The sequence below is a fragment of the Homalodisca vitripennis genome, chromosome 3, assembly GCF_021130785.1.
Source record: "Homalodisca vitripennis isolate AUS2020 chromosome 3, UT_GWSS_2.1, whole genome shotgun sequence".
NCBI lineage: Eukaryota > Metazoa > Arthropoda > Insecta > Hemiptera > Cicadellidae > Homalodisca > Homalodisca vitripennis.
In genome coordinates, this window is record NC_060209.1 from 14,624,067 (window position 1) to 14,637,124 (window position 13,058).

General features: G+C 35.1%; 1 protein-coding gene across 1 annotated transcript in view; it reads left to right on the forward strand.

Moving 5' to 3' along the window:
• LOC124358084 (ankyrin-2-like) overlaps positions 1–13,058 on the forward strand; it is a 47,226-nt gene that overhangs the window by 26,193 nt on the left and 7,975 nt on the right. The window contains exons 11-15 of the mRNA XM_046810379.1: positions 988–1,119; positions 1,216–1,422; positions 3,713–4,415; positions 9,523–9,734; positions 12,806–12,941. Of these exons, the coding sequence (XP_046666335.1) occupies positions 988–1,119; positions 1,216–1,422; positions 3,713–4,415; positions 9,523–9,734; positions 12,806–12,941 (1,390 nt within the window). The remainder of the gene's footprint in view (positions 1–987; positions 1,120–1,215; positions 1,423–3,712; positions 4,416–9,522; positions 9,735–12,805; positions 12,942–13,058) is intronic.

The window sequence follows — 13,058 nt, forward strand, 5'->3', positions numbered from 1 at the left end:
TTATCTTTTGTTTAAAGAAACTCAAGTTATGTACAAGTCCTAGTATACTTATCAATGCCTACTTTTCACTTTTTCACTCTCACCTTTTGTATGGCACTATTCTTTGGGGCAACTCTGCTGGTGCAAAGGAAGTATTTAAATGTCAAAAAAAAGCTATTCGATGCCTTATGAACATAAGTGAAACAGATTCTTGTAAACCTTTTTTTATAGAACTAGGAATACTAACGCTGCCAAGTATTTACATTTTGCAAAGCCTGGTTTTTATCAAAGAAAATCTGACTTCGTTTAGCCTAAGAAACTCTGTACATTCTTATAATACCAGATCTGTAAACTTAATTGATGTGAAATATACTAGGCTGAGCAAATCCCAACATAGCTATATCTACATTGGTACAAAACTATTTAATAAGTTACCTCTCAACGCCAAAACAATGAGCACTAAGAACTTTAAGAATATGTTAATTAAGTGGCTAAAAGTGAAAGCCTTTTATTCAGTTGAGGAAGTTTATTTAAGTGATTTTAATAACATTGAATGTTGAATTTTTAAACTAGTTTTAAGGAATTTTAATTAGTTGTAAATGTTGAATTTTAAACTGGTTTTAAGGAATTTTAATTAGTTATAAGAAATGTGACAATTGATGTGGCCTAACTCATACCAGCTCTGACATTGTTAATACTTTTAAGTGGGACAACAATAAAGATTCTTGATTTCTTGATTTCTTGATTACTGAACTAAAAACAAATATAATCACATTTTGAAAAACAAATTAATTAATTAAAACACAAGATTGGTGAAATTTCTTTTAGTTCATAGTTTTGTAAAGTATCTAAAGTAAAAGTTTTTGTAAGAGAGTTCTCCATTGTCATTTAAACAGACCAGTCTTCAATTTCATCACACAACAGCTTAGTTACAATTATATTTGATAATTTCTGAGAAGTCCTGTTCTGAGGAAAGTAGATTTTCATGGAAATTCTATAATGTTCCAGTTTGTCTACAACCTGATGGTCTGCAGCAAGAAAAACAATGACAAGCCAATGCAAGAGTTCATTCTTGTTTCACCAGCTCCAGTCGATACAGCCGCCAAGCTCTCTAGTATTTACATGAATCTGTCTAACAAGGTAGGTGACTACAGGTTTTGGTAATCGCTTTTTAGAATTTTGTAAACTCCTCTGGTAATTTCGTGTTCATAACATAATCTTGATGACTTGATGCAGGAGAAAGAGAGAGCGAAAGACTTGATATCGGCAGGTCAGTTCTGTGAAGGAATGGCGACTGAACTGCTAGCACTGGCAGCAGGAGTAGACTCCGCGGGTAGGATTCTGACGGCGACAGACCGACGGAATATGGAGTTCCTCGACGTACTCATAGAGAATGAGCAAAAAGAAGTGATTGCTCACACTGTGGTACAACGATACCTACAGGTAAATTATGCAAGAGTGATTTGGTTAACTAAATATCATAATAAATTTTACAATTTCAAATTAAACAGTCAAAATTATTTTAATAAATCTGTTTAACATTCCATTTGTTTAGTTAGAGGAGTCAATTGTGTTTCAACAAAACTAGAATGTATAAGAAGGATTTTATTCCTTATTACATTAAGCTTCCATATCTTTAGCAACGTTATCTCTTGGACCAAAAATTATGGAATGCACTGCCAACTAGATTGAGATCACTGCCATTTAGTATTTTCAAAAGACAAATTGGCTTTTTCCTCTAGGAACACCCATTTTATGAAGTGGGTGAGTTTTTTGGGATAAATGATGAATTAAACAATTATTGTTGATCTTAGGAAATTCTTTTATCAGTAGTTGATTTTTTAATTTAATTTATTGCTTCTTTTAAAGGTTTGGACAAACTGGAGGATTGCATTGCTCTTAACATTGAAGTGTACAATAATGTGTTTTCAATGTGACGACGTTTGACAAATTTCTATGTAATCTTTACCAGTAATAAATGAGTATCATTAAATAGGACAATATTGTATTTCCAACCGGTCAAAATAAACAAGTCTATTCTTAATTATATTCAACATAACATACATGTTTTATTACAGAAATCAATTACGTTTCATTGATTTAAAAAATTTAATATTTTTATACCAATATAGAGTAATAATAAGATAAAATATTCATTTTATTTTTAATTAATTAGTGGCAATACTGGTTAAAAGAACATCTGGTTCTGAATAGAATCGGTCTCTTACATATCGCCTCTTCCTGCAACCATGAAGCAGCCACCCTCTGGACACAACCAATTTTTAAAACTTCCTCCATTACTGGTTCCACCTGATTTCTTCAAATTTGTGGGTTCTGAAAGCTCTGCAGAGTAAATATAACTTTCATCATCTTGGAGTACTAAAGGAACAATAAAAGTTGTATCAAATAATGTTAGTGTGTAGCCTCTGATCCAATTAAATCATAATAAAGATTACATATTTCATCCTAGATATTCCCAAAATGCATCAAACGAGTCCAAATACACCAATAATCATAAAAAATGTTTTTGTTTCTAATTGCTAGTTTGAAAAAATGTTGAATAGTCAAAGTGAATAACTTTGTTTCATGGTGAAAAGAATGAATTTTGGTTATGAGAACCGTTAGATAATATTTTAGAGGCTCGATTAAGAAGGACCACTTCACACTAGGCAGTGAAGACGCCGAACACACTGATTTTAACAATAGTTCACTAGGTTACACATAATGAGTTTATGAACAGTGCATATTCAAATAAAGTGCAGAAAATAAACAGTTACCTTTGTTTTCATGAGAGGTACCTAACCGTAGTCTGCTGTTGTTGAGGGCCAGGTTGTGATCAGTAAGTGTGGAAATAGGCTGCTGTCTTGTCGGCAGGCGTGAAGACGGAAGATGTCCTTCACGGATTCACTCACGCACAATACGACCGCAAACGAATAGTTCATAACACTGTGGCCAGTCCTGTAGAGCACGGTAGACGCGGGTGTCCGGGAGCAGAGACGTTCTGGTAGAGATTGCCAATCCAGAGCACTGACTTTAATGTTAATGTAAATGTACAACAAATAGAGATAAACTAATATTTAAATAAGAGAGTAACACATGGGGGAGAGAGTAAGTATGGTAAGCAGTGGCTAGAGAGTACATAAGTGCCCCAGGCGGGACCGAGAGTATAACGAGCAAGCGTGCTGTCGCTTGCAAGGTGGGCAATTGATAAGTCAACCGTTGTGATTGGTTGGTGAGTTTACAGTAAACAGCTGATTCGGGAAACAATGGTTCATTGGTCTGTCACTGTACGTGAATATTTTAATCCAGTAAGGAATCGTATTGTAGGCACTAGGCCGCAGAAAGAGATATAGAATTAATGTAGTATATACAGTTTAGTAAATAAAGGCAAATATAGAGTATAAGTTGCACAAAAAAATATATACATAATTATTATTCAATAAAAGTAGCCTTTTCATATTAGGCAATAAAAAACAAGTTATTTAATGCAATAAATACTTAACACATGGTATAAAAGCTTCTATTATGGCTTTCATGAGTGAGTACCTGCTAGTAAAGACCAAGATATCCATTGAAAATGCTGTTTACATCCATACTTTTTCTTTATCAATGAACTTAAAACTATCAAATAACATGTTTTGTTAATGGAGTTATTTATGAAGCTGTAACTAACTAAATTGCAATTCACACGAATGATGTAGATAGACAGTGACAAGAGTCTGTTGGTGTACAGGAACTGTGGCAAGGCAGCCTGGGTTGGGCAGCATGGAAGACCATGCTGTTATTCATCACCTTCATCATATGTCCTCCGGTCTGGATCTACTTCACGCTCTCTCTCGGCCACAAGTACAACAAGATCCCCATCATCAAGTTCATGTCGTACTTGACGTCCCACGTGCACCTCATGATCCTGCTGATGTTGGTGGGCATCACGCCGATCTACCAGGTGGTACGACCCACCCTCAACCCGTACTGGTACGAGTGGACTCTCCTGGTTTGGCTCTCCGGACTGCTGCTGTCCGAACTGACAAACCCGAGTGATAAGAGTGGCCTCGGTTGGATTAAACTGACAGTGTTACTTTTCGGAATATTCGGAGTGGCTTTGCACTTACTGGGTTACCTAATAGAAAGGCTATACTGGCCCACGCTGATGTACCTCAGGAACCAATTGTTTGCCGTTTCGTTTCTACTCGCTTGTGTACAGATTCTAGACTTCTTATCGTTCCACTATCTGTTCGGACCCTGGGCCATCATCATCGGTAATCTGATGAAGGACCTGGCCCGGTTTCTGGCTGTGCTCGGGATATTTATTTTCGGTTTCGCGATGCACATTGTCGCCCTCAACCAACCCTTCAAGAACCAAACGCCGGAAGAGATTCGGGCGGGGCAACACAACCATAAGTACGTCCCTCCCACTTATGGGATCTTCGCTGAGGGTAAGTCAATTTAGATTTTGGTGAATTGTAACTTAGTTTTTACTCTCACTTCGGATGTAAATACAATGCTGCTGCATCTTTACTTTGTGTGATAAAGATTAGCACACTGTACAGTGTACAGTTCATATAGAAGTGGACCCCACAAAATGCTCTATAAAATCATAAAATGACACTTCAACAATACACACACGTTATTTAAAACTCACTTAGGTGCATTTATTGGTAACTTGATATTGTAATCCAATTATTTTCTAATTCAGACAATGTTTTGCTGTAATCATTGTTTATAAACAATGGTAGGTCTGTAATGTACTAGAATATTTTATTTTCTCCTTCTAATGTGAAATCATATTATACCATTTGTTCTACTTTTAGAAGGCTGAAAATCTTGTTTATATGTCCTTGGATGAAAAATTTATATTCTTAACAATTTAATTTGGATGACAAAAATGGTGCCTAAATATTATTTAGCTTATTTTACCTTTATAATTTTAAGTACTACTTAATTTTTATTTTTATTTCACATACTGCAATTTAACAGTGTGGTCCATAATCGTCTTGCAAGTAATTGTATATATCTTGAGAGAATTGTATAAATTTAAGTGTGTCCAACATAAAATCCAAATCTGGCTTTAATAATTGTATACAATTAAGCCGGACTAGGATCTGCACTAACACTGTATACTGCATGATTCTAACACTTGAATTTCAATACTTGATTGAATTAAAAATATAATTTTTCGTTTTGAGACATCTTAGAAAAACAAATATTACTGAGAAAGTGAAATACTTGTCAGAATTGTTAGAACTTAATGTGAATACTATTTATTAATTTAAACCCGTCATCATCTAAGTATTTATTTATACAAAACTGTTAAGACTTCTCATGAAATTCAAAAGACATTTGAATTTAAGATTTGCAGCTGTATTAAACACGTAGTTTAAAGTTAATATAAACTCAACAATCAACCGTCAAAAATACTGTTGTTCTATTTTTATTACTCACAAATATTGGTATGTAATTACATACTAACTGAATCCTGTGAATTTATACTTATTTGCTATTTTATTACTATGATACGTTTTGTTCAAACTGCACGGTGCATGTGTTGTGTCTAAGTTTATATGAGCATGTACATAATAAATCAGAAATTATAATTACAAAGTAAGTATCTGGAAGAGACAAATTTTATTGGATGGCATTTTATAAAGAAATTTTTTAATTTGAGTGCCCATTTTTAAGTGTTCATCTCAAGACATATTCCTATGTGACACTTTGTTTGTATTCCACCTTGGTAATGCATTTGACGAAATTGTGAATAAATATTAATAATTGTTTGAATTTTCGAATTTGGTGACATTGAATATTTAAGTCCCAACATATTGATAACTCATATAGCTGAATTTTAAAACTATACATTCCTACATCTATGTGCTTTCCATTTTGGAAGGTCTTTCAACAGCAAGGCTGTATTCGTTAAATTTCTCCATATTTTTGTAAAGTATTCTAAATATATATTAATTATTTTAAAATTTAATTATAGACTTTTACATTTTGAAAACACTCTTATAATTCCATTTTATACATTCCGATGTTTAAAGTTCAGTATTAATGACTTGACACTTCTGTAAAGTAATATTAGATACAGTAGGCCTAGTCTTTGCTCAATTCAGCAGATGCCAATCAAAAGCTGAGTCTTGAGGGATTTGTTTGTTATGATCAGAGAATGTGACCTCAACAACTCCAAAACCCACCTCAACAACTCCAAAACCCTTGGATCCCGATACAGTGTATTGTACTTGGTATACCAAACGCCGGAAATGCGTGTGTGTGGCGCAAGGATGAGGATTGTAAGTTGGCTGTCGGCTTCTAGAATAGTGTTGGTGTCGTACACATCGGAACGGAGGCTGCTGCTCACATTCAGTGTCTAGGATAGGGCTTTCAGTGTTTGCTGCATTCCGTGCAACCTTTCAGCTGATCAGATCATCTAATCCCCTTGAAACTTTGGAAAATTTAAATTTAATTTAAATAACAACATTTTCTCTTATACATATAGTATAGCAAACAGTATAAGAGCTCATGATTGAAACTGGTTTAAATTTGTAATCAACAAAAAATAATTAAAATTAATTCCACCAAAAATTTTAGAACTTATCACAAATACTGAATTGTATGTAATAAATCAGTGCTTTAATATTATTTAACAGTTTTTATTCACTTTATACTATTTAAACTCATACCTATCGTCACAATTTTAAATTTTTATCTAATAATTTTTGTCTAATAATATTAGTAAAGGCATTTTCCATTTCTACTCAAATAAATCAAAACCTCAAAACCGTCTATCAACTCATGTATATGAAATTGATAAAACGTTTCAATAAAATCCTTTTTTTTTAGAAAATATAGTCTAGAATGAATAAGTTATGGCATTTAATATTTGTAGTATTTTAACTAAAATTATGGATAGAATTTCCCAGTTAGAAATGTATTACATTAATTTAGTTTGCATTGTGCTTGAAGTTACTTTTTCTGTATTTTACATATTTTTACTATTTTTAAATAAAAAATATATAAAACCAAAACAAAATGTTAATTTATTTTTCACCATTGAGAATGAGAATAAACTTACATCTAAAGATTTATTTCATAATTTGTTTAGGAATAAAATTTGAGTTAACTCACCTCAAAACAAATTAATTCCATGGAGGACTAAATGAAGACAAAGATTTGATTGGCATTTATGAGTTGAGACTTCTGCTGCATTTTGAGCATGTTCTTGAACCTAGTTAGAGCTGATTGTTTTGTTGTTACTCTATTTTGCCTTTAGAATTAGAATCAGAATGCTAAAATGTTGGTTGGCTCCTCTATGTGTATTAGTTATTGTTTTTATTTACTGTAATATTCCATACTTTTTAAGAATGTTTAATAGACAGATATAGTTTCTTGTGTATGCCAAAAATACTTTGCAAAATTCAACTTATACATGTGTGTTTTATTGCCTTTGATATATTCAACATTACAAGATAACATATTTAATTGTATTTAACATAAGGAATTAACAACACTTATCTGAAAAATTATTGGTTTAAGCTTTATAAGTCTTTTGTTTGTTTGAAATGGTTATTGCTGCTGTAACATTTTTACTTAAATGAATCATTATAGTGAGTGAAATACTTTACTAATTAACAGTTACTCAGATGCACTGAAATTCCTAACTTTAGGGTAAACGCGCACTAGCACGGCCAAGACCAAGACCAGTACTGGTCTGGAACAGCACGACCACAACCTCGACCAAGACCAAGACAGTTTTGTAATGTACTAAAAACAACAGTCAGTCTGAAAATGGATGTCGAAGAAATAGCAGTGGCCATGTATGTGTACCGTAAATATGTAAAAAGTAAAAGAAAACACTGGATACACCCCTTGAGAGCAGAGAGGCCTTTAAAAGGGTACTTCGTTAGTTTTTATGCTAATTTACGTGAGCGTGAAGAAGAGTTTTTTTAACTACACACGGATGAGTGTTAAAAGTTTTGCCGAACTGTTAGTGAAAATCGCGCCTCACATTGAACCAATGGGGACACTTGGTCGTCTTCGTGAACACGTCATTGAATGTGGGCTTGAAGTATTTCTTTGTAGACTGGTGAGAAGTTCGTAGTTGTTTCCACCAGTATTCATAGGAGGAGCTATTGAAGATCCTTGCTGGTAGATTCTCTGGTCATATCCACCATAAATAAGCTGTGTTTTTTGCCCAAAAAATCGAAGGCTTCGTGAAGATCCCTCATGATACTGGTTCTAGTCCATCCAATTTTAAAATATGTAATTAAAAGTTAGAAACATACTTTCTACTTACATAATTCATTCTTCTGTGCCGCTGTTGTACAGACATCGCCACCGAATAGCAATGTTATTTCTTCCCATTTTTCCTTCTTCATTATTCTATTGGCATAATCATCTGATGAAAAATCCCACATTACATTGCCATTTTACAATACTGTCTACTAAACTTGTTCACAAATCACAAACAAATCAATCGCACACACCAACCTCTCTCAACTACTCCTGGTCGCAGACTTGGCCGTAGGCAGTGCGAGTTAGTTCTATAACAGCTGATGGAAACCTGGCCGCAACGTCAAGCAGGTCTCGCGCTTGGTCTGTGCGACCAGAGCATACAGCTGTGGTCGTGCGTCTGTCGTGTCTTGGTCTGACTAGTGCGCGTTGCTCCACATCATTTCACGTTGTCCTGGCTGCACATTCTTGGTCGTGGTCTTGGTCTTGGTCTTGGCCGTGCTAGTGTGCGTTTACCCTTAGCAGTAAAAATAAAGCATGTTTTGCTGTTTCTTCATTAGTTTAAAGTCATTAATTTTAGTATATAATAATATTAAAAATCTAACTCTTATTATTACCAGCATTATAAATATTGGTTACTAGTTGACTGTTATTGTTACTCAGTCAACTATTACTGATGTCTCTCCCAAGACAGTATTAAATATTGATGTGTTAAAAGAGAAAGTGATATAAGTAGGTTTAGATTAGGTTATCGTATACATTTTACTAGTAATATGAAAGTTAGAGTAAACCTTTATGAATACTCACCAGATCTGACCTTACGTTTGGGTACTATTTCGAGGGATGTTTCGAGCCACCGAAATCCGCACTGATGGCCAGAGGTGTTTCCAATCGGAACTCTCCTTACTTCAGATCACATCCCAGATCACCCAACGTGATCTGATATCAGAAAAGTTGGACAATGTGCAATGTGATCTGAGGTCGTGAAAGGTTCAGATCAAGTGAGCGCTCGTAAAGCTTAACTTTAACTTTTAGTATTTATAATAAGTACATATGTATTTACCTACTTATATAGCTTTAAAAAAATATTATATAGGGAGAGAACGGCCTCCGGATAATAGCAAAGTACCGAGAAATTATACCAAACTGAGTTGGCAAAACTGCAGGTAAAATTTAAATTATGAATCGATTTAAAATTTAGTGCTACATTGTGACTATTTACCTCCCCATTGTAAAGTGTTAATCTTGTTCATTTAAACTAAAACGAGAGCATTTCTGTGTACAATTACTTTGAAGTAATACACAGTTGTGTTGCAGTAAGGTTAAATCCAATGTCAGCACTGGAGTTCTTGTTCTTCGCGGTTTTTGGCCAGACAACCCCGGACAACCTCAAGGTCAAGGACACCTCACAGCCTGAGTGGACTCTGTACCTTTTCAAGTTTGTGTTCGGGATCTACATGTTGGTCTCGGTGGTAGTGCTCATCAACCTGCTCATCGCTATGATGAGCGATACCTATCAGAGGATACAGGTAAAATGCGCTTTAATATCATACATTTTGTCTAGTCATACTTATCTAGCCTCCACTGCAGTTGTTGGAGCGATGTGTGGCCTGGGTAGTCGTGACAGTTGTCGGGCAGTGTTCACTAATGAAAACCTTTTGACTCTGTCTTCACTGTTTATAGCCTATTTAACGTCTCAATGTATATACATTCAAAAACCTGCAATATTTCCCTACATATAATCATCTGTATTCCATCAGCAACAGAGATACACTCATCATTCCGTACCACCACAGCAACATCTTCAAAAGATCCATGTCATATGTTGGTTCCAAAATAGTCAATGCTCTGCCGCACGGGGGGAAAACTTCTTCAACTGAGGCATTCTTTAAAAATAATTTAAAGCAATACTTGTTAAAACATGTGTTTTACTCTGTGGTCGAGCTGTTGGACGGAGCTCCTTAGCCTGGGCCATTAACAGATGCGTGATTGTCTATCACTTTTAGTTTTAATGGTAATGCTTGTATGATAGCAATATAATATTTTAGGTTATGGTATTTATAACATATACTACTACTGTTATACAATACATAGTTCTGATATTATATAGTACATACTACTTAATGACTATGTTCTATGCATGTACATTATATGTCTTTGAACGATAAATATTTTGATTTTATTTGATTTAGCATCAGTTCTGCCTTAACTCTGATTTTGCAGTCAAAATGTTTCCGTAGCCACAATGCAGGAAAGTGCTAGAAATTGGCATGTAATATTTACTATGATTCAGAAGATCATCAAAAGGAAAAAGAAAGTGTAGTAGAACAGGATAAGAAATGCTAGTACTCCTCTCTGAGCTGTATTAATGCAAATAAGTAGTTCCTGCCCTACCCAGCAGGGATCACTTCTCTCTGGTTTATACCTTCCAGTTGAACCTGCCACTGGGCACAGCAAAAACCGATGTGTCACTTAAATCTGGGCAACCTTATCCAGATTACCAGGATATCCAGGAGCGGCACATCACTAACCGCAAATGTCGGGATTCTGGGGTGCAAGGACAATTCGGTAGGTCTAGTCTTCTGTGGGAGATGACTGTTGGAGTTGATGGGGTTCGTTTCCTAAGTATCAGAGGTTCTTGCTAGCATCAACAAGGGTGTGCCACCCCTGCCTGCTTTGACTGGAGAGGCTGGTTCAGAGCTGGCCTCCCCTTCTTCCGGGGGGACATGACTTAGAGATTAGTGTCATAATTCCTCCTCATGGATCTCGATAGGAGGTGGTCCCTAACCTTACCCATCCTGAATATCCTGTCACTCCGGAAGTAGCGCTAAGGTTCTTAAAGAACTAAGTGCAATTTATAAGCTTCTTGTCCTAAGAGAACAAAAAGTAGTTGCTACTCATTTTGAGAAAGTGAAGGAGGAGGTGGATTTTTAGTGAGGACACCACATAACTCTTTAAAACCATGTCAAGAAGAATACAAAGCAAGAATAATGGTACCCAAAGAGAATCCAAAGGGATTTTTCCCCTCTTCCTGCAGGAAAAAATCTGTTTCATTGGTATACTACAAAATAGTGGTCATATTAAATTAAATCTACTAAATTCAGTGTTTTAATGCACAAGATTTTTGGTCTCTTGATATTCATTAGTACGTAAATCAGACTTGTAACAGTTAAAATACAAAATTAACGCGTCATCTATGTAAAAATGTTTAATCAACATGAATAAATGTGTACAACAGAAATAGTCAAATAAGACATTTTGTCAATCCTGCATACAGTCATGATTTGGCACCTAGTACTGTTGTACCACGTATCTATCTAGTAACCCGTTCCCGAAATTAAAAATGTTCTTTGTAGGAAAACACTCCAAAATGATGAAGAGCTGATGTATGCAATCGTTCATTTACTTCAGACAGAACATGTTTTTCAACCATTCGCTGAAATGGATAGGGCCAGAATCACCCTGCCAGTCATTAGTAGCATCTGAGTATAAGACCACCCAGTATAAACAAACTTAATTTCAGAAGGTATGAAAGTGCCTTCTTAACCAAAGTAATTGTGTAGGAAAGTAGAGGAAATGTTTAATATTTCTAAAATATGTAATATCTGAGACTATAAATCTTTGGTAATATTGATCTAAATACATCTCTAAGTTTCATTTTTTTCTATAACCATTTGGAAATTTACAGAGGGGAGATGTTATCATTACCCTGTGTAACATTGTATTGTTCTATAATTAAGTGATACTGCATAGCCTTTTTTCTAGAATGGCTCTCTTGGGTTCTGTTGCAGTAACTTTTAATACTTTTTTTGAAATTTATTTTTGACAATGTAAGGATTGTGAAGGAAACAGGATTTTTCCGGACATTTGTCATCACTCAGTGAAACAAAAAATTTAGTAACACTATGTTTCGAGATCTGCAATCTGATCTCTTCCTCAGGTAAATAACTAACCTAACACATAATTACAAACTAGGTTAAAATAAACAAATCATACCAAAGCTTGACACGCCCAAGTCAGGAATCACAACCACCATGTTGTGTGTCAACTTCACTAACTCTAGAACATAAACTTAATAAAAAACTATACACGACACTAATTATTAAAACTGAACTACAGAATACAGGTCACTATACAGTCGTAGGTGGTTGGTAGACGAATGAAGAACGCTTTGTCATCTATCAACTTTTGACCTTAGTACGTAACTCAAAACCAACGCTGTACACTAACAATCAATTTCAATTCTGGTTACCCCAGACCACATTGTGTCTTCTGTTGTGTTGTAAACATCATACTCGCAACTGGTGCCAGCCGTGACAATCACATTAGCGGACTACCATTGCACAGCTGTTCCGCTCATGCCAAGGTCAAAGTTTCCTCCCATGCTACAAGGAAAATAAAACTTGGTTATTTCAACTTCAACTTGACGTTTAAATGGCTTAGTTATCTTGAATAATTTTTAAATAACCTCAGCAATTTAAAAGCTCAGCATTTTTTTTTTGGAGTCCTTGTATATAGTTTAGAAACTGAAGAATGTTGTAGTTGTGAAGAATCTCATTACCATTTGCAGTGTGACATGTTTGCTCATTCTTGCCCTCAGGCCCAGTCAGACATTGAGTGGAAGTATGGTCTGGCAAAGCTGATCAGAAACATGCACAGAACCACTACCACACCTTCCCCCATCAACCTCATCACCACATGGCTCATGTACCTGCTCAGGATATGTAAACACAAGAGTAAGTGGCTTTAGTCGTTCTTATTTATAGATATAGCCTGTGCTAGTGTTTTTTTGTGTGTTGCCACTCTAAAATGGTATTTAGGGTAGAAATCGTGGAAGCAAGAAATGATAGGTT